General features: G+C 37.7%; 1 protein-coding gene across 1 annotated transcript in view; it reads left to right on the top strand.

The window, feature by feature from the left end:
- Positions 1–20,633, top strand: part of CNTNAP2 (contactin associated protein 2) — a gene marked incomplete at its 5' end in the record, with an annotated part of 1,430,381 nt that overhangs the window by 476,079 nt on the left and 933,669 nt on the right. The window contains one exon of the mRNA XM_083378276.1: positions 12,716–12,835. Within this exon, the coding sequence (XP_083234402.1) occupies positions 12,716–12,835 (120 nt within the window). The remainder of the gene's footprint in view (positions 1–12,715; positions 12,836–20,633) is intronic.

Here is a 20,633-nt window from a genome sequence, read left to right as displayed (position 1 = left end):
GTATATGGGTGATGTAGGACCTGGGAATATCTGTTCCACTCTGGTTGCATGGTGACTGGGTAGGTGGATCCAAACCCAATTCCCTGGCTCAAATGAATGGAGGGCTCCTCTGGAGGCAATGTGTGGGTCAGTGTGCTCTGCTTACAAAGGCTGTGGAATCATCTGCACAGGCTGAAAGATATGAAACAGGGTCCCCTCTCCCCTTTGTGGATGACTCTCCCAGAATAGCCATTGTTGGTCTTGTATTTGACATTCCTGTTCCTGTGCAATGTACTTTGAAGTGAGCTTGAGTGTGCCCTTCTGATATTCTAATGGTGGTGGGTTAATCATATTATGTCCTAAAGATCATGTCCTTTCCTTGAAGCTGGGTGGGGAATGTAAAGTCTTTGTAAGGACCTACCTCAGCTAAGCCACCCAAGAAAGCAGAACTCTTGAAACAAGCATTGCTTCAAAAGGAAACTTATTAGGGGCTAGTGACAGCAGCAAATCAAGGTGAGATCTGAGACAAAAAACCATGAAGCAATATATTAAAAGTAGCATTCAATACTCCTCCCCCCAGTGTCCCAGTGTTCATTTGAATCCCAGTCAATCCACAGATGGCATCATGTTTTGGTAACCAATCATTTTGGTGGGCTCTTCAAGATCTCTTCACTTTTGATTTCTTCTGACTCCAAGCACAAACCATCTGTCAGGTAAGGGTGAGACATTCCACCCCCTGGGGGAAGGGCAACAAGGCAACAAAGCAGACAGTGCTTTGCCAAAGGCTCCCCCCTCCCAACAGAATGGCAGGCAACAAAGAATGCTACAAAGCTAAAATAACTGAAGATACATTATTTTAGGGCCTGACATACGGACCCCCTAGAAAAATGGAAAATCCACCTGTAAAGCAAAAAGGGAAAAGGAGGAAAACAAATAAAACAGTCACATTAGTCAGGCTTGTCAGGATACTTCATATGAATTTGTTTAAGTAGTTTAGGTTTGATAACATACTTTTTATACACCCATTCATTTTGCGCAGAAGGAAAGTTTTTCCAAGCTACTAAGTATTGGGTGGAACCATGGTGCTTTTGAGAGTTGGGAATTTCATGTATTTCAAAATGTTGTTCTCCTTCCACCCACACGGCACAGACACAGGAGGGGCTGGAGGCCTAAGGGTAGATGTAATCTCAGGTTTGAGTAAACTACAATGAAAGAGAAAATGAATTTGTCTGAGGGTCTTAGGGAGCTCTACTTCCACTGTCACTGGATTAATAATGCACTTAATATGAAAAGGTCCTACAAATTTAGGGCTGCAAGGTTTGTAAGCATTTTGTAGACAGATAAACTTTATTTCCAATCCTAAAAGGTTTTTTCTCTGCACTTTATAGTGGTGATTCTAGCCTCATCTAATACTTTATATACTACTGGCCAGGTGTTCTTGATCCATTCTTGCAAAGAGGGGATTTCAGGTTCTTTGGAGCGTAACTCTGGAATGGCGACAAATGTCTGCCCATTGGCAACCTGAAAAGAGGTATAACCAGTGCTTGAATGTACAGCATTATTATATGCCACTTCTGCAAAAGGCAACAGATCAGTCAAATTATCTTGCTGATAGTTGATAAAGCTTCTAAGGTATTGTTCTAGAACTGAAGTCATTATGTCCCCCCATTCATTTGAAGGTGATTAGATGAGGGTTATTGACTAGAAACCAAAAGATCTAGAAAAGCCCTCCAGAACTTAGAAGTGAATTGGACCTCCCTATCTGATATGATGCATTGTGGGGGCCCATTGAAGCAATAGATATGTTGCACAAACAGTTTAGCTAGCATTTTGGCTGTTGGGATTTTGGGGCAAGGGATGAATTGGGCTTGTCTTGAGAACAGGTCCGTAACCACCCAAATGACTGTATTTCAAGAGGTTTCAGGGAGCTCTACAATAAAATCCATAGAGATCTCCAGGGTGCTGAAGGGCTTGCCACTGGCTGTAAAACTCCCAGCATCTCCCTTTGCTGTTACTTAGCTGCAGCACTTGTGGGGCAGTTCACCACATAGTTCTCGATGTCCTTTTTCAAAGAAAGCCACCAAAATTGCTTTTTTAGCAGCTGTAGAGTTTTAACAAATCCAAAATGTCCCACAGTCTTAGAATCATGCCCAGCTTGCATTATTCTCTGTCTTAAGCTTGCTAGCTTGTATAGTTTCTCTCCAACCCAGGCCAGGTCATCTTTGATTAAGCATAAGTTCTTGTGATTCTGAAACCACTCATCAGTCTCTAGTGCTTTTTTGAAATCCTGGCACACTGTTCAATCTATTGGCTTCATGATTCTGCTCTGTGCTTGAGTAGTGACAGGTGCTGCAAATTGCTTAGGAGGCATAAATAGCGCAATTACTTCCAATTTAACACTGTTATATTGCGGCATTCTAGATAAAACATCTACTAAGAGGTTCCTTCCCCCAAGGAGGCAACAGATTGTAAAGTTAAATCAGTGGAAATGTTGGGACCACCATGCTTGTTTAGGGGCCAAGTTTCTAGGAGTTTTCATTGCTTCCAGGTTCTTAAGATCAGTCCATACTTGGAATGGTATTTTGCTCTCCACTAGGAAATGTCTCTACGTTAGAAGGGCCCATCACACAGCATAGGCTTACTTCTCTCAGGCTACCCACCACTGCTCAGTTTCAGAGAGTTTTTTAGAAGTATAAGCACAGGGTTGCAGCTGGCCTTCCTCATTCCTTTAGAGTAGGACTGCTCCTATGGCCACATCATTAGCATTGGCCTGAATGACAAAAGCTTTCTCCGGGTCTGGGTGCTTTAAACCTGGCTCCATAGAGAAAAGTCTCTTTAACTTCTTGAATGTGGTTTGACCCTCCCCAGTCCACTTCAGGGCTGGCTGGGTTTTGTTTTGTCTGCTCCCTTAGTCTTCTTTTTTTATTATTAAAGAGTTTTACAAAAAAATTTTTTACAAAACATCCCCAAAACCCACCCACCCCAACCCCCCCTCTCCCCCACTTCCCAGAGCTGAATACAGGGTCATAAATATAATAATCATATTCTAACTAAAATTATCCATTATAAAATTAACCAAATTCATAATGTGCTTTAACTCCCCTTTAACATTGATACATTCAAATTATTAAAAACATAATAATAATAACTTAAACAAAAATATAATCAATACTAATACTAAAGTTAATAAAAATCTAAAATCTACTCATAAGCTAAATGGAAGTTTTTAGTCCATATTTATTCTGAATATAATCTATCCATCTCCTCCAAACTGAAATATATCTTTCTTGTGAATGATCCTTCAGATAAGCAGAAATCCTAGACATTTCTGCAAGATTCGATACCTTAAGTACCCATTCTTCTATAGAAGGCAAACTATCCTTCTTCCAATATTGTCCCACCAGTAACCGTGCTGCTGTTATCAAGTTCAACATCAGATTAATTTCTTTAGTATCACAATCTACAACAATACCCAATAAAAACAATTGTGGAGAAAACTTTATCTTTCTCTTAAAAATCTTTTGAATGTTCCACCAAATTTTAATCCAAAAAGCTTTTATATTTCTGCAAGTCCACCACATATGAAAATAAGTAGCATCTAAACTACCACATCTCCAGCATTTAGACTGAAGGTTAGGATACATGTTAGACAACTTTTTGGGATCCAAATACCATCTATAAAACATTTTATAAAAAATTTCTCTTAAATTTTGAGCCTGAGTAAATTTAACATTTCTAACCCAGATTACCTCCCAAGTATCCAATGGAATTGGTTCCTGTATGTTTTGTGCCCACTTTATCATACAATCTTTAACTAATTCCGTTTCCAAGTCCAATTCAATTAAAACATTATATATCCTATTTATATGTGCACGATTTAAATCTCTAATTTGTTTTACTAAGTTTTCATCTATAATTGTAATGCCAACCTTCTGATCCAGCTTTCACCTAGCTTTCAGTTGGGTGTATTGGAACCAAGAGTAACTTATGTTTTCTTGTTTTAACTCATCTAATGATCTAAATTGCCAATTATTCCCTTCCAATCTAAGTAATTCCTTATAGGAAAACATATCCAAACTCACTCCTATAGATACACCTTCTATCGCGTGTCCGGGAATTCCCCAAATCGGTATTTTATAATTTAACTTATAATAATACTTTTTCCAGACACACAGCAAAGCACTTCTAAGAATATGAGATTTAAAAGCCCTGTCTACCTTTTTATCATAAAGCAAATATGCATGCCATCCATATACCAAATCCCAACCCTCAAGGTGGAGTATTCTTTTATTAGTTAAATTAAGCCAATTGCTAACCCATGTCACGACCACCGCATCATAATACAATTTCAACTTAGGCACCTTGAGTCCCCCTCTTTCCCTAGCATCTTGCAGAATCTTAAATTTAACTCTTGGTTTCTTCCCCACCCAGATAAATTTATTAATACCCTTCTGCCATTCATCAAGGTTGGCATCCTTTTTCAATATAGGTATCATTTGAAACAAAAAAAGAAACTTCGGCAGAACATTCATTTTAACAGCTGCGATTCTTCCCAATAGAGATAATTGCAATTTTTTCCAATTATTTAAATCCTTTTCTATCTTCAACCATAGTGTTTCATAGTTATTCTTATATAATTTTGCATTTGAAGCTGCAATATACACTCCTAAATACTTAACCTTTTTTACTATTTCAAAAACTGTTAATTTAATTAACATTTCCTTTTCACTCATAGACATATTCTTAGACAATATCTTAGTCTTATTACTATTTACCTTAAACCCTGAAACCTTGCCATACTGAGTTATAATTTCCATCAAATCTATAACCGATTGTATCGGTTGAGATAATGTCACAACCAAGTCATCAGCAAAAGCTCTCAATCTATAATCATTCTGTTTTATTTTAATTCCCTTTATCATAGAAGACTCTTGAATTTTAATTAATAAAATCTCTAACATTATTTTTTTTTTATTTTAATTCCATTTATATCCCGCCCTTCTCCGAAGACTCAGGGCGGTTTACAAGCTTAGCAGTAGCCTTCATTCTATGTATATGCCTGCTTATTAGGGCTTTCGCCCCCCCCCCCAAGCGGCATTATTCCAAAGTCAGCTTAATTGCCCCCAACAATCTGGGTCCAAACAACAATGATGATAGGGGGCATCCCTGTCTTGTACCTTTTTCAATTTTAAACATCTCTGTTAACCCCCCATTAATTATAATTTGTGCAGTTTGTTGTTGATATACAGCTTTAATAGAATGTAAAAATCCTTCTCCAAAATTCATTTCCTCAACAACTCTAAATAAAAATTTCCAATTCAATTGATCAAAAGCTTTTTCTGCATCCAAAAATATCAATGCTGCAGGGACTTGGTTGTTCTTATCCAAATATTCAAGCAAATTTACAATTTGTCTTACATTATATTTCATATACCTTCCAGATATAAATCCTGATTGATCACTATGAATCATTTGCTTTAAAACTTGCATTAATCTATTAGCCAATACTTTAGCAAAGATCTTATAATCTATATTCAAAAGCGATATAGGTCTATAATTTTTAGGTTGAGTAAGGTCTTGATCCTCCTTTGGAATCAATGATACAAAGGCTGTCCTCCAAGATGGAGGAACTGCTCCTCCAGTCTGAATTTCATTAAACAACATCTTTAAAGGTTCAATCATTTCAACCAACAATGTTTTATAATAAATTGCTGTTAATCCATCTGTTCCCAGGGCCTTGCCCACTTTCATCTGTTTAATAGCTAAAGAGATTTCCTCTGATGTTATTAAGCAGTTCATCTCAAGTTGTTGTTCTTTTGAAAGCCTAGGAAAATGTGCTTCCTGTAAATATTTATCTATATCTAAAGTTTGTATGTTTTCTCTAGAATATAATTTCGAGTAAAAATCTAAGAAACTCCTCTTAATCAATTTGTTGATAGACTTCTTTTCCTTTATATTCTATTTTATCTATAGTACGTAATTTCTGTTTCTTCCTTAATTGATAAGCCAACCACCTACCAGGCTTATTAGCATTACAAAAGGCATTATGCTTAGCTTAACACAAATTAGTTGCTACTTTCTCATCCATTAACATACTAAATTGATCTTTCAATAAATGTATCGAGGTCCTTAAATTATTATCCAATGGGTTCAAAATAAAATCTTTCTCCGTAGATTTAATCTCTTCCTCAAGATCTTTACGTCTTTGCATTTGCTTACGCCTATAAGCATTATTCATATAAATCAAGACCCCTCTCATGTATGCTTTACTAGCATCCCAAACCATTCCCATCGATGTACCTTTATGCATATTTATAACAAAAAATTCTTTCAGATTTTCTCTACATTTCTGCAAAAACACCTCATTTGTGAATAGGTTTTCATTCAATTTCCAGGATCTTCTATTATCATCTTCAGCAAAGAACTCCAACCAAACAGGACTATGATCCAACAATGTCCTAGGAAAAATCTTAACATTCTTAACCCTAGAGAGAAGATCAGTAGTAATTAAAATAAAATCAATCCTAGAAAAAGATTTATGTCTATCTGAAAAAAAGTAAAATCTCTGTCCTTCATATTCCTTTCCCACCATACATCTCTTAGCTCCAAATCCTCCTTCAAATCAAAAAAGGCTTTGGGCAATTTTGAATAATTAGAAGGGTTTTTAGAAGATCCCCTCCTATCTTCAAATGAGTCCAAAACTCCATTCCAGTCCCCCATCATAATAACAGATTTATAATCCAATTCGATTAGTCTTTGATGTAAAAATTTAAAAAACTTTTGCTGTTGTTTATTTGGAGCATATAATCCAATAAGAAGAACTTTCTTTCCTTGTAACATCAGTTCAATAATAACATATCTCCCTTGTTTATCCGATTCAATTAATCTAGCCGAAAAATCTTGTCTTAGATAAATGACCACTCCAGCCTTCTTGTCCAGAGCACAGGCTGCAAAATGTATTCCCAGCTGGGAATTAACCAAAAACGTTTGGTCCTTTAATGCAATATGAGTCTCTTGTAAGCAAACAATATCATTTTTATGTTGTTTCAAAAAGTAAAATACTTTCTTTCTTTTCTGTGGTGAGTTTAAACCATTAACATTCCATGTCAGGAACTTCACCATCTCTGGTGACCAGGAGCCTTTGGAACATGACCTGAAGATTACCTGTTGCTCTCTTCGGGCGTGCTCCTCCCACGGGCTCTGAAACAGCCGCATCTTGCATAGATAAACCAAATACAAGCTTCTGTTTTTGCTCTTTTTCCTTACGCTTGTATGCAGCCCTAGTCATTTTCTGTTCTCTCGGGTCCTCCTTAACACCAAACTCTGCTCCATAGTCTCAGCCTGTTGCATCTCCTCAGGAGGCAGTGACATTGCCCCTTCACTCAACTGTTCTTCTGTTCTTTTAACTTGAGGAGACGGTGGTGAACCTGCTTTAAGGACCTTAGTATAAAAATCTTTTGCTTTTGAAATTGTGTTCAACCTATACCTCGTACCTGCATAAGTTACCACAATTCCAATGGGTATTTCCCATCTAAACTGAATTTGTCGCTTCTTAAGCTCATCAGACAAAAAGGTGAAGTCTTTTCTTTTTCTAAGAATTTTTTGGGGTATCTCCTTTAAAATTATAATATCTTGGCCTGCAATTTGGAATCTTTCCCGGTAAAAAGCTTGGATGATTGCATTTCTAGTTGATCTCCTGGAGAAGTAAATCACTACATCTCTAGGTAAATTTTTCTGTTTAGCAATCCAGGAATTAACCCTAAATGTTTTATCCATCTCTTTAACTAATTCTTCAGGTTCACATTTCAAGACAGGAGCCACTGCTTGCGCCACTTCCCATTCCAAATCTTCTTTAGGGTTCTCTCTCAAACCCCTTATACGCAATGCAAATTCCATGTCTCTATATTGAGAAAAAGTAATTTCATCTTCTGTTCTGTCAATTTTAATCTCTGCCTTGTCCAGTTTCTGTTCAGCACTGATAATTTTATTTTCCAAATTCTCAACATATTCCATAACTGAATCCACACGAACATCCAGGCGTTCAATGTGTGCATCCAAGCCCTAAAGTGCTAGCACTATATCCCCCCTCATCTGTTTATTTTGATTAACAAATTCTTCCTTTGTTTCCTTTATTTCTTGCTGTAATACTTGTGTTGATTGCATCACAACTTGCTGAATGTCTGCCAATGTAAATGCAGGTGGTGGTGGGGAAGGTGGTTGTGCTGTAGGTTTCATTGTAGCTTGCCCTGCATCTTTTGATAAAGGTGAAGAAATGGCACTTTTAGAAATTGGAGGACCTCCCCCACGCCTTGCAGCCATCTCTTAAGTTTTGAATTCCTCTTTCAAAGTTCAGAAAAAAAGGAAGTGGGAGAAAGAGTAAAAGTTTTTCTCCCAAATTCCTTATCCTTCAATAATAATAAAAAAGGGCAAACTCTCAAATACACAAAATCTGGTACTGGTTAGAATCAGTTGCAAATTGTATCTCAAGCTATGTTACAACTTTGTAGCAACTTTCCAAAACTGTCTGTTCATACAAGAAAGCAACATTCCAGTGCCATTTTTGCTCTGTTTCAATCAGCTTAAAGCTTGAAGAATATAATGAATCTGAGTTAAAGTTAAAATCCAACTTGAAAATTCAAATCCTCCTGTTTTGCTCTGCCTGCTTCTCAGAGAAAAAATACTCACAGTCCCATCTAAGCAGCAGATGTAGTTGTCGCATCTGGTTCCACTCCCTTATGGAAGTGAAAGCATCCTGGGAGCGGAGAGAGCCTGGGCTCCGAGGGAACTCACCCTATCAACCCCCAAACTAAATGAGGAATTGACAGGGGAGCTCTACTTCTACCCAGACAGGCTCGTCTCTCCATCTTCTCCCAAGGGAGAGACTTCGGTGCCACGGAACAGCTGATTTTCACTGTCTCCTAGCGCTTAATGCTTCCCAAGGTTGGGTTGCTTCTGAAACACTGCCATTCGGCACGGCAGCGCTACCGGAAGTCCCTGCTCCCTTAGTCTTTAATAGATTCGTGATAGAGAGTGCGATTTGCACAAATGAGGGAATGAACTGCCAGTAAAAATTTGTGAAACCTAAAAAAAAAACTTTGCAGCTGCTTTCTAGTATGAGGAAGATCCTACTATAGCACAGCTCATACTTTCTCCAGGTCCATTTCAACACCGTTACTGGAAATGCAGTAACCCAAATAGTCAAGAGCACAGTTTATTCAATACCGCTCTACATCAAGATGTCATCAAAGTAAACTAAAACCCCTTTGTAGAGTTGTTCATGCAGAACTTCATTAATTAATTACATAAACACAGCTGGGGCACCTTGCAATTCAAAAGGTAGCACCTTAAATTGGAAACAACCCATGGGGCAATTAAACACAGTCTTCCATTCAGCCCCCTCCCTTATTCTTATGTGATAATATGCCTCTCACAAATCCAGTTTGGAGAATTTTTTTTCCTTTTAGCAGGTGTGCTAACTTATCCTTCATGAGGAGGAGGGTGTACAGGTTCTCCATGTATACAGTGTTCAGGCCTCTATAATCTACACAGAGACAAAGTGACCCATCCTTCTTTTCTCTGAATAGCATGGTGGCTGCCACCCAGGGTTTTGCAGGCTGGATGAAACCCCGCACTAAGTTCTTTTCAATAAATTTATGAAGTTTATTAAGTTCTCTTGTGGTCTCTTAAATTCTCTTTGGTTTGGAAAGCTTTGGGAAGCCCCTGGGATAATTTCAATGGCACAGTGTATGGGTTGATGGGGCAGAAGCTTATCCGACTTCTGTTCACTGAATACTTTGGCCAGATCTCAGTATTCCAGTGGGAGGCTCTGCAATTCCTGTTCGCTGAGGGCGGAAGCTATGGGGTTCCATTTCTTTAGCCATGCCAAAGCTAATACTAATGGTCACTCCATGCTAGGAGCCACAACAAATGCTAAAGTTTCTAAGTGGTCTCCCATGGTGTTGTGCAAAGGTCTTGTAGAAAAACTGACAGGAACTCTCCCTGTGACAGACCCATCAAGCTGGCAGAAAGTGATTGGGGTCTTTAATCTCCTGAGGGTTATTCCCGTCATCCCCACTAATTCTAGGCTGACAATGCAGCAGGTGCAGCCTGAGTCCAGTAAAGCTGCTAGTTTTTCTCTCTTCCCAGTACCTGGTATGGACATGGTAGTGGGTTAATTGGGCACTTGCCAAGTGGTCGTTCTCATAGTCCCTCTTGACCACTTTGGAGCCATTGTTTACAGGAGCCAGAACTCGATCCTCAGACCTCCAGGCTTGGGGGAGTTCCACAGTCTCCTCAAATGCAGACAGTGCAAAGTATCTGCAAAGGCTCCTCCCCTCCCAATAGAATGGCAGGCAACAAAGAAAGCTACAAAGCTAAAATAACTGTGGATACATTGCTTTGGGGCCTCACAGTGTTAGTTTTTCTAATCTCATCAGCTAAGCCTTCTGTTGGGGCTGGGGCTGAAGGCGTTTTGCTCATGAATACTGTTCCTTAGTCTTTCTGAATGGATTGTCAAATCTGCATTTTTAAAGAGTGGCCTCCTCAGGTTTCTGCCTAAGATTTTTTTTTTCTCCATTTCTCCTTCAGGGGAAATATTCTATCCTGACTTGTTTTAATATCCCCCAAAATATTTCATTTTCTGGTGGAAGGGATACTGACTCCCTACAAAAATATCCCATTTCTGTCAGAACCTTGAATACTATAATATATTAAATAATAATATATGCTCTAGAAATAAAGGAAATGAAAAACCATTTATTAATCTCTGAAGTTAACAGCATATGAGGCTATCAAATAATCACTATACATTTTCAATAGTTAAATAATATTTGAGGCTGATAGCATAAGGCAATCAAATAATCACTTGGTATATTCAGTAGTTAGCATTAGCAGTTTTAAAGACATCTAAAGCAGTTAGCAGTTAATACTCCATATATTAAATTCCAGTTACGGGGAATTTAATCCATGGAGGCAAGGGAAGACAAAGGGTAAATTCAAAGAAAAGTGAGGAAAATGGGACTTTGGGAAGTGATTCATTTTAATGGATTATACACCTAGTTCAGCTACTTTGGTGTGCTGAAAAAGGTTTGCTTATTTTGAATAAAAAAAGGAATAAAGTAAAAGAAAAATAAGAAAGAAAAAAGAGCAGCTTAACTTATCAGGACTCCTTGTTTTTACCATACCCTTGATGTTTAAGAATTACTTTTATAATATCTTAGTTAAAGACAGCTAGTTAAAAGAAATAAAAATAAAGAAATAAAAATAAAAATTATTCCTTTTGTTTTTGTTGGCAAAGTTGATTTCCCACTTCTCCAGTTTTGTTCTAAATAGCTAAAGCATAAATCCAAATCAACAAGGGTCCTTTTAAAATAAAGCCAGAGCATTATGTATAAAAGCTAACATATGATGAATCATAAATATAATTTTATTTAATATTTATATTTATAAAATATTAATTTCAATTTCACTTGATTTATGAGATAGAGTTGGGACAGAATTATATGAGAAATAGAAATACTAGGAATTGAGACTAACAATTAAGAGGAAAGCTCACAGCAATGAATCACATGCTAACATTTAGGGATAAAAAATTGCTTGCCAAATTTTATTCAAGAAAATCCAGATAATATCCATTTTTTTAAAAGATCTATTATTTCAGAAAAATAAGTAGAATCTTTTGAATTGCTATTTTTATGCATCAACAAGCTTTAAATTGTCCATCAAATAAAATATTTTGTTTATCTTGTGTAATTTTAATATTTTTCTCAAAAGTTCCATCTACTTGTGAAGGATTATTCCAATCTCCTATTGGAAAAGCTCATGAGAAAAGCTCATTCGTCTTTCTATAAGTCCTTTATAGAACATTGCTTTATACTCATTTAAAGCATACATTCCAAATATCAGATTTTTAACCCCATGGAAATTAATTTCCATCCCAACATATCTACAATTTAATCAGTCAATAGAAGTTGGGAGTTTATTTTTTCAAATAATGATTTTTTTTGTTAATTTTTGAAGGCCTGCATTCACAGCATTGAGTTCTTAAAACTTCACAAAAATAAAAATCATTAGGCTATGTTTTTCACAACGCACAATGGATTTTATTGATGGGGTTAGGTTCACATGTCATCCATTTAAAGTTATGGCTTTGCAAGTTCTGATCAAAACTTTCTTGATGAGGCTAGATTTGACATGTCATTTTGGTTATGATCTTGTCTGTGCTGCATCCCCTGAGGGAAAAGAGTCCTGCAGATCATATCTGGGGAGGAGATTTATGCATGTCATATCTCAAGTAGAAAAGTATTACATCAGGAAAGGAGGAAGGATGGATTCTGATGTGACCTTATATAACTGATTAAACAAAGTTGCAAGTTTCCCTGGTCTGATCTTTTGACTGTATTCTTACAATTATGCTAGCAAATTGAGGAAAATATGAGAACACATGTATATGAAGTCAGGCTTGTGGAACAAACATTTCTGAATTTTATTCAGGGCACTCTTATACTTTTTATACTATTTCATTATTAAACTCAGCCAATGTGAAATATATTCATTATGTGGATTTTATTTATTTATTTTTATTTTATTTATTTATTTTGCTTTTGTTATTTGAGATATTGCAGGAACTTGGATTTTTAAGTATTATATTCTCAAAATACAAATTTGTGTTCAAAAGTGATAGAGCAATAAACCCATGTAGAAATCTATAAAATTTCATGCTTTTTTTGTTTTTCAGAAAAATGTGAAGAACCTTTGGTCTCCAGCTTAGCACCCTCCTTCTTCAGCAGTTCATCATCTCTGTCATCTACATCAAATAGCTATTCACCAGGGTTTGCCAAACTAAACAAACGAGGAGGTAGGACTTTTGCTTTTAAAACTGTATTGTATACTATATTATTATATACTATTTATTTATTTAGGTATACTCTATATACCTACCCACACACATACACAAAACTCATACCAAAGTATACTTTTTGCACTGTAGGACATTAAATTTAAAGTTTTTTTAAATGTCACTCTGCTAGAAAATTAACAAATAAAAAACTATAAATGGCAACACACAAAATCTCAACTGATTAGCATAGCCATTTAAAAAAGGAACATAAAACTGAAAAATTCTGTTATGAGAACGTCCCCAGAAACGTTGTTTTTTTAAAACATGGTTTAATTTTATTTGCAAAAGAAATAAAACAAATATTAACAGACAGTTTATATAAGTATCCATTTCTGAAGATAATCTGGATAGATCTTCAATCTAGTATTTCATACTTCAATAAAATTGACTAACTAGTAGCAGAGGAGGGTATGCAAGTGAATTGTCTTGCCTATCATGTTGTCCTATTGTAGTTTGTTCCTGGAGATGACCTCCATGGCAATATATATGGAGAGTGTTGAGCATGATTCCATTTCAGATGGTGCTTCCATGCAGCTTTCTATGCAGTTTCAGATAATTGTAAATGAGATGGGATAACCTGGTATTTGATCACTATGGCCTGAGTTATTCAGTATTGTTGACTGAGGAATTAGTACAATGACAAACAGTACTGATGATAATGAGTCTCCTTAGAAGATTCCTCTTTTGATATTAACCTCCCCCATTCTGTCACCATTGACCAATAACCTTGTTTTCCATTGTGCTATTGATCTTTGCACAAAACTTCTGATGTTTCTACTGACTTCTATTATTTCTAGGCATTTGATTATCCAATCATGTGGCAGGGAATCAAATGCCTTCTTATAATCAGTTTACATTACATGCACTACATATAGTTTTCCTTGTATTGTAGTTTTCTAGAATCATTGTACCAATTTAGTTCCTCTGCTGTTTGGGTGGTTTCCTTTCTGCTCTGGGGACAAAAAAAAGTTTGTTTTCAATTAGATGTGTTGGACTGCATCAGCTACCATACCAGTTATTAATGAGAAAATTGTTAGTAAGCAAGTAATTTGACTGTAGTTGCCAGGGGCTGCGCCTTTGGCTGTATATTTCATTAAAAGATAGATTTTGCCAGGTGTCAATTTCATCTCCTTGCAATATGTTGGATTGGATTGAAATTGGAGATTTTGTTATAATTAGAAAATTGAGTTTTATATTTGCTTATTTTCTTGGCTATAGCTGTTATATGTTGATTTATTATTTCCAATGCTTCCTTGATCTAGGTCAGAGGTCCCCAACCTTTTGGGCAGCAGGGACTGGTTCCGTGGAGAGAGGTTTTTCCATGGACCAGAGGGGGCATGGTTTGGTGTGCTGCTGCATCTCATGGATAGGGTTTTGCTTGTTTGTGCAGACCAGTTGCTGGCATGCTGCAGACTGGTACTGGTCCATGGATCAGGGGTTGGGGACCTCTGATCTAGGTGATATTTCTTGATCAGGTATTCTTTGGTCTTGTTCTTCAGTTTCTTTTTCTTTCATCTGTTCTAGCTGACTTATGTCTGATCTCTGCTTATTGATCTTATTTTTCAACCAGAACTTCCATTTTGGTGGTGCACTGTTTGATTCTCTTTTTTCTTTGTTGATTTTGCATCCCACACCTTCAGTTATAATGCAGCTGTACTGTATGTTAGTTGTTGTTGTTTTGCAGTGAACTGTTACTTGCATTTCATATGACAGTATTGACATCTTTTAATTCTTGTGCTAATTCTTGTTCTTTGGAGCAAGCTTTAACTCAAACAACTTATCCTGTTGTTTTTGTACTGTGCTAGATGTTCAGTGATTCTTTATTTAAATTCTTCTACTTCTACAGTTAGAGGGCTTTGTTCTTTCTGAGGCAAAGGAAAGGGTGCCTGATTTTCAAATGAAAACAATTGAATAATTATGTTGGATTTCTCTACATCCAGGTCCCCCTGCTTTGTCTCTACCTTTTCAATTACTTTTGGCAAGGGTTTATTTCCTTTGCCCCAATTAGTTATTTACTATTCTTCCAATTTTGCTTCTGTGAACACTTTCTTTTATATTTTTGATGTTGACATTAAACATCAACTATTCTTCCAATTTTGTTCTGTATGTAGTTCTTTCCAAAACTGGTGCATTAATTTCAAATATCTTCTTCTTGTTGATCTATAATAACAGGTTACTTGTTTGTTTTCTATCACTGAATATTAGCTGCCGACAAACACCTTTTCTTCCAGTAGTTCTCAGCCAGCAGTCCTGAATCCTGTAGCCCATTTTTCACCAAATTTTCGGGAACTCAAACACTTAGCATGGTGCTTGTTGATCTGGGTGATGACCGAACTGGTATGGGTTTCTGTAATTTACATGTCACTATTTTTTTTCTTTTGAAAGAGGCATTCTGACTCATCTAGTGAGACCTATCTTCTAGCATAGCTCTCATCTTCCTTAGAGCACAAAACCCCCACAACCATGTCACGGTATTGCCTTGCTGGAGGACAGTATGTTTGGACAGTTTCCTTTCTGCTCAGGTGGAAAGAGCTTTTTTTTCAACTAGATGTTGTTGGACTACATCAGCTATTATACTTGTTATCAATTTCAAAGTTGTTGACAAGCATATATTTGTCCTGTAGTTCCTTGCCCGTTTGTTTGGATCTTTTATTATCGGATAGGTTTTGCTAGTTGTTATTACTTTTTATTATTATTCATTATATTATTAGTTAAAATAGTATTGATTAAATTAGTTTCAGATAATAAATTTTGGGGGATGAATAACCTGGAAGTTCATGAAGTAGAAATAGCTATAGCAAAAGCACTTAAACTTATATACTGCTTCACAATGTTTTATAGCCTCTCTAAACAGTTTACAGAGTCAGCATATTGCCCTAACAATCTGGGTCCTCATTTTATACTAACTTTGGAAGGATGGAAGGTTGAGTCAACCTTGAGTTGGTGAAACTCAAGCTGCTGACAATCAGCAGTTGGCAGAATTTGCCTGCAATAATGCATTCTAACTACTGTGCCCCATGATAATTAATGAGCTGAAGAGTTTTGGAACCTTTGTTCTGGAGTTACCAAAGAAAGCCTTGTAGCAAGTAGAGTAGATAAGGTTTTATCTTATAAGGAGTGGTAAAGAGGAAAAAGCTATTTCCTTAGGAATATAGCAGTTTTAGCACTTCACTGTGCTGTAGTGAAGAGAAATAATGGGATTAAAATTAAACTATTTTTCTTTCCAAACAGAAGAGTGCAGATATTATCCATATTTCAGCCTTCACAATTAGATGTTGATTATTATTAATAATAATCATATTTTCTTTTTTAAGTAGTCTAGTATGCTGCATCTGTGTCAAATTATTTTTTATATAAATGAGAGATGGTGTAATAATGCCAAGGTGGTTTCAAGTCTGTGCTCCTCAGATATGGAACTTGTGACCATCAAATGCAGACCCTTCTATCTGCCTAGAGAATTCTCTGTTACCAATATCACAGCTGTGTATATCCCCCCTGATGCAGAGAAGAGGCCCTGAAGGCTCTCTGTCATGCCATCAGCGACTTACAAACTACTCATCCAGAGGGTGCATTTATTGCAGTGGGAAACTAACCAACTGGATTTGAAAGCTACCCTGCCACATTTCCATCAATATGTGGACTTTGCAACCAGAGGGGACAATACACTGGATCTTGCTTATTCTAACATCAAGAATGCTTTCAAAGCTATCCCCCACCCTCACTTGGGCTCCTCTGACCATCTCTCAGTGCTGCTTATTCCAGCATATAAACCTTTATTACTCAGAGTGAAACCTACAGTAAAGCAGGTGAGTGTTTGGACAGAGGGAGCTATAGAAGCATTGCAAGACTGCTTTGAGTGCACAGATTGGGGCATGTTTAAGGAAGCAGCTACTGATAACCAACATACAAATGTTGAAGAGTATACCACCATGGTGTCTGCATATATCCAAAAGTGCATGGATGATAACTGTGTCCTGAAAAGCATTGTTGTGAGGACAAATGATAAACTGTGGATGACTTATGAGGTCTGCAAGATGCTGAAAGCACGGAATGTGGCTTTTAAATCTGGTGACATGCTGGCACTTAGAACAGCCAGAGCAAATCTGAAAAGTGCCATAAAAGATGCAAAGCAAGCCCATTGCCAGAAAATTCAGAACTTTTTTCAAGACCGTACAAACACCAGGCGAATGTAGAAAGGAATCCAGACCATTATGGATTACAAGGTGAATCCACCGAGATGCAAGGACGACATGGACTTACTAAACAAACTGAATGCATTTTTGGTAGATTTGAGACATCAAATAGCACTCCTGCTAGGAAATCTGTGCCCCATCCTGATGAGCAAGTGCTAAGCTTTGATGTCACCTCTCTCCAGGAAACACAAAGGAAAGTTAACATTCGGAAAGCAGCAGACCCAGATAACATCCCTGGACGTGTTCTTAGAGATTGTGCAGATGAGCTGGCTTGTGTTCTCATGAATATTTTCAATCTCTCATTGCAGCAGGCAGTGGTCCCATCATGTTTTAAGATGGCCATCATCTTGCCAGTGCCAAAAAAGTCCACAATTACAGGCCTCAATGATTACGGTTGCACTGACATCCACCATTATGAAATGCTTTGAGAAGCTGATAAAGGACTTTATTGTATCTAGCCTCCCACCAGCATTTGACCCATGACTGTTGTGCTAGGTTTGCCACCAACCATATTGTAAAGTTTGCAGATGATACAACAGTAGTGGGCCTTATTCATGATGACAAGTGTTGTTTGAACAGGCTCAGTAAGTTTATCTGGGACACTACTCATCCTCTTCACAACCTGTTTTCCTTGTTACCTTTTGGGAGGAGGCTTCGTGGTAACCGTAGCAGAACATCCACATTCAGCCATAGTTTCATTCCATACAGCATTAACCTTGTGAACTCTCAGGCTTCTTCCTTCCGTTATACAGTATATTCAAGTTGGACAGTATTTAATATTTTATTGTTATGTATATATAGGGGTGTGGGTCTATACATATGTTGTATGTAGTATGATTTGGGGGGTGTCATGTATGTGTATCACTTTGAGAGCGGGCAACTAAATTTCATTTCTGATGGAAATATGATGAAAAACTGCTTTAAGCTTCATAGTGGTTGTGTGCATGTATGTGTTCTTATGGAGGTCTCTCAGTGTGGAATATATGATTCAGACTAAATAAATGTCTGCAGGGCAATAACATACAGATTCTTAGAAATTCTTTGAGACATTTCATAAATTATTTCTTCAAATATTCTATTGGATGTTGAACACAAAGAAATTATAAAATCAGACTTCCTGTTTGGCAGCCATCGAGATAGCCATCGAGGCAGCCATCGAGACTGGGAAAAGCTGGTGCTCGGCTTTCCAGCTTGGTTTTTCTTCATCTAGTGACCCTTAAAGGGTCAGAAAGTTGCCCTGGAGGGGCAATGAAGGAGGAGGAATACTTCAGGAGCTCAGATCAGGGGGCACCCGATCGGAGCAAACTGTAGGAAACCCTGGAAAAACGAAGGAAAAGGCTATTAAGATCTACCAGCCATAGTTGTCTCCAACAGGAAGGAAAATGACTATTAATCAGTGAAATTTCAACTGCGTGCTAAAGCTGGGTGAGCAAGATTTTCTCTTTCCTTCTCCTTGAGGATTATAAATGTTGAGCCCCTGATGGGAAAGGGCTGGAAAGTAAAGACCCCCCAGAAGGTTTAAAAGCGGCGAGTAATTATAATAAGAAATACTCATGTGTGTTTGTTGGTTGTCGACTTCAGTTCAGCATTTAACACAATGATTTCCCTGCATCTAGTAGACAAACTGGGCCCCTTAGGCTTAAACACTCCTTTCTGGAACTGGATTCTTGATTTTCTTACTAACAGGCCCCAGTATGTGCGAGCTGGAACACCATTTTCTTGAGCACAGGTTCTCCTCAGGGCTGCATCCTAAATCCACTGCTGTTCACCCTGTTGACCCAATGTCAATGCAACTAACATCAGTTCTTGCTTTGACAACTTGTGGAGAGGCAGCTTTGCTCCTTTAAAACTTGTGTGAGTTTTAGAGTTAGAATTAGTTGATGCTGGGGGGAGTAGAAAGAATGTCTCTCAAGGCTATTTTGAAATAAGAGAAGATAAGAATTTGGTGGGTTGTTTTTAATTTAATTCAATTTAATAATATTTCTATACCGCCCTTCTCCCTGAGGACTCAGGGCGGTTCACAGGGCAAAAGTGAAATACAAAATACAAACATTAAAAAGAAATTAAATGATTGCCCAAGTTAAAACAATTAATATACAATTATAAAACCCCAAAGATAAAATTAAGAATGCAAAAAATAAAAAACCCCACCAATCCCCATCAGGCTAGGCCGGCTTGTACAAACAAAAACGTCTTGAGATCGCGACGAAAGGAGCGAAGATCGGGCGCCATCCGGAGCTCTACCGGTAACTGATTACACAGCTCCGGAGCGCCCACAGAGAAGGATCTCCCCCTGGGGGCCACCAATCGACATTCTCTGATCGGTGGCACCCTGAGGAGGCCCTCTCTGTGGGAACGCACAGGGCGCAGGGAGCTGTGGGAACGCACAGGGCGCAGGGAGTTTTAACAGGAGGGAAAGCTTACAATTCAAACTAATTGGAGAATTTGATTTATAATGGGTAATTAGAGGGAGGAACTGTGCTTTGATACTGAGGGCTTAGGGGAGGGGAATCCAGATTCCGGCTTGACCATGTACATGCCAAAGCTATGCTCTTTTGATTAAAGACTCCTTAAGGTAAACAATGCCCCGAGGTTCTTTGAAGAATTGCATCTGTTGGAACCTTGACACCCATGACTATTGTGCTAGGTTTGCCACCAACCATATTGTGAAGTTTGTGGATGTAAGGAGGTTGCGGGTTTGGTGAACTGGTGTAAGCAGAACAGCCTAGTTTTAAACATTGGAAAAACCAAAGAGATCATTGTTGATTTCAGAAAAAGCAGGCAAAGCCCCACTCCTCTGTGCATTAATGATTCACCTGTGGAGATGGTTACCAGCATCAAATTCCTGAGTGTGCAGTTAACAAGTAGGCTGGCTTGGTCGCTCAACAGGATGACACTGGTGAAGCGGGCACAGCAGCACCTGCATTTTCTTCATCACATGAGAAAAGCACATCTTCCTTCCCCTGTCCTTCCCACTTTCTACAGAGGGATGATCGAGACCATCCTGTCATACAGCATCACAGTCTGGTTTGGAAGCTTCAGACAGGAAGGCACTGCAGAGAGTGGTGAGAATGTCTGAAAAAAATATTGGCAGTTCCCTCCCTTCCATCCAGGACATAGCATATAAGCGTTGCTTGAGCAGACTCTGCAGGATTGTCTGGGACATTACACATCCTCTTCATGACCTGTTTTCTTTGTTACCTTCTGGGAGGAGGCTTTGTAGTATCTGAAGCAGAACATCCAGATTCAATCACAGTTTTGTTCCATACAGTATTAACCTTGTGAACTTTAAAGTTTCCTCCTTCCTTTATGTATTCATAATATTTATATGTTACTTAAATGTAAGGGCGTAGGTCTATACATATGTTGTATATAGTATGTTTAAAAGTGTGTTATCTAAGTGTACACTTTGAGAGCAAGCAAAGAATTTTATTTTAATGGGTGCCATTGTGCCCACAGTAAAAAAATGACAATAAAGGCTATCTATCTATCTATCTATCTATCTATCTATCTATCTATCTATCTATCTATCTATCTATCTATCTATCTATCTAAAATGGTAT

The sequence above is a fragment of the Vipera ursinii genome, assembly GCF_947247035.1.
Source record: "Vipera ursinii genome assembly, chromosome: Z".
Taxonomy (NCBI): Eukaryota; Metazoa; Chordata; class Lepidosauria; order Squamata; family Viperidae; genus Vipera; species Vipera ursinii.
This window is presented reverse-complemented; position numbering and strand designations above follow the sequence as displayed.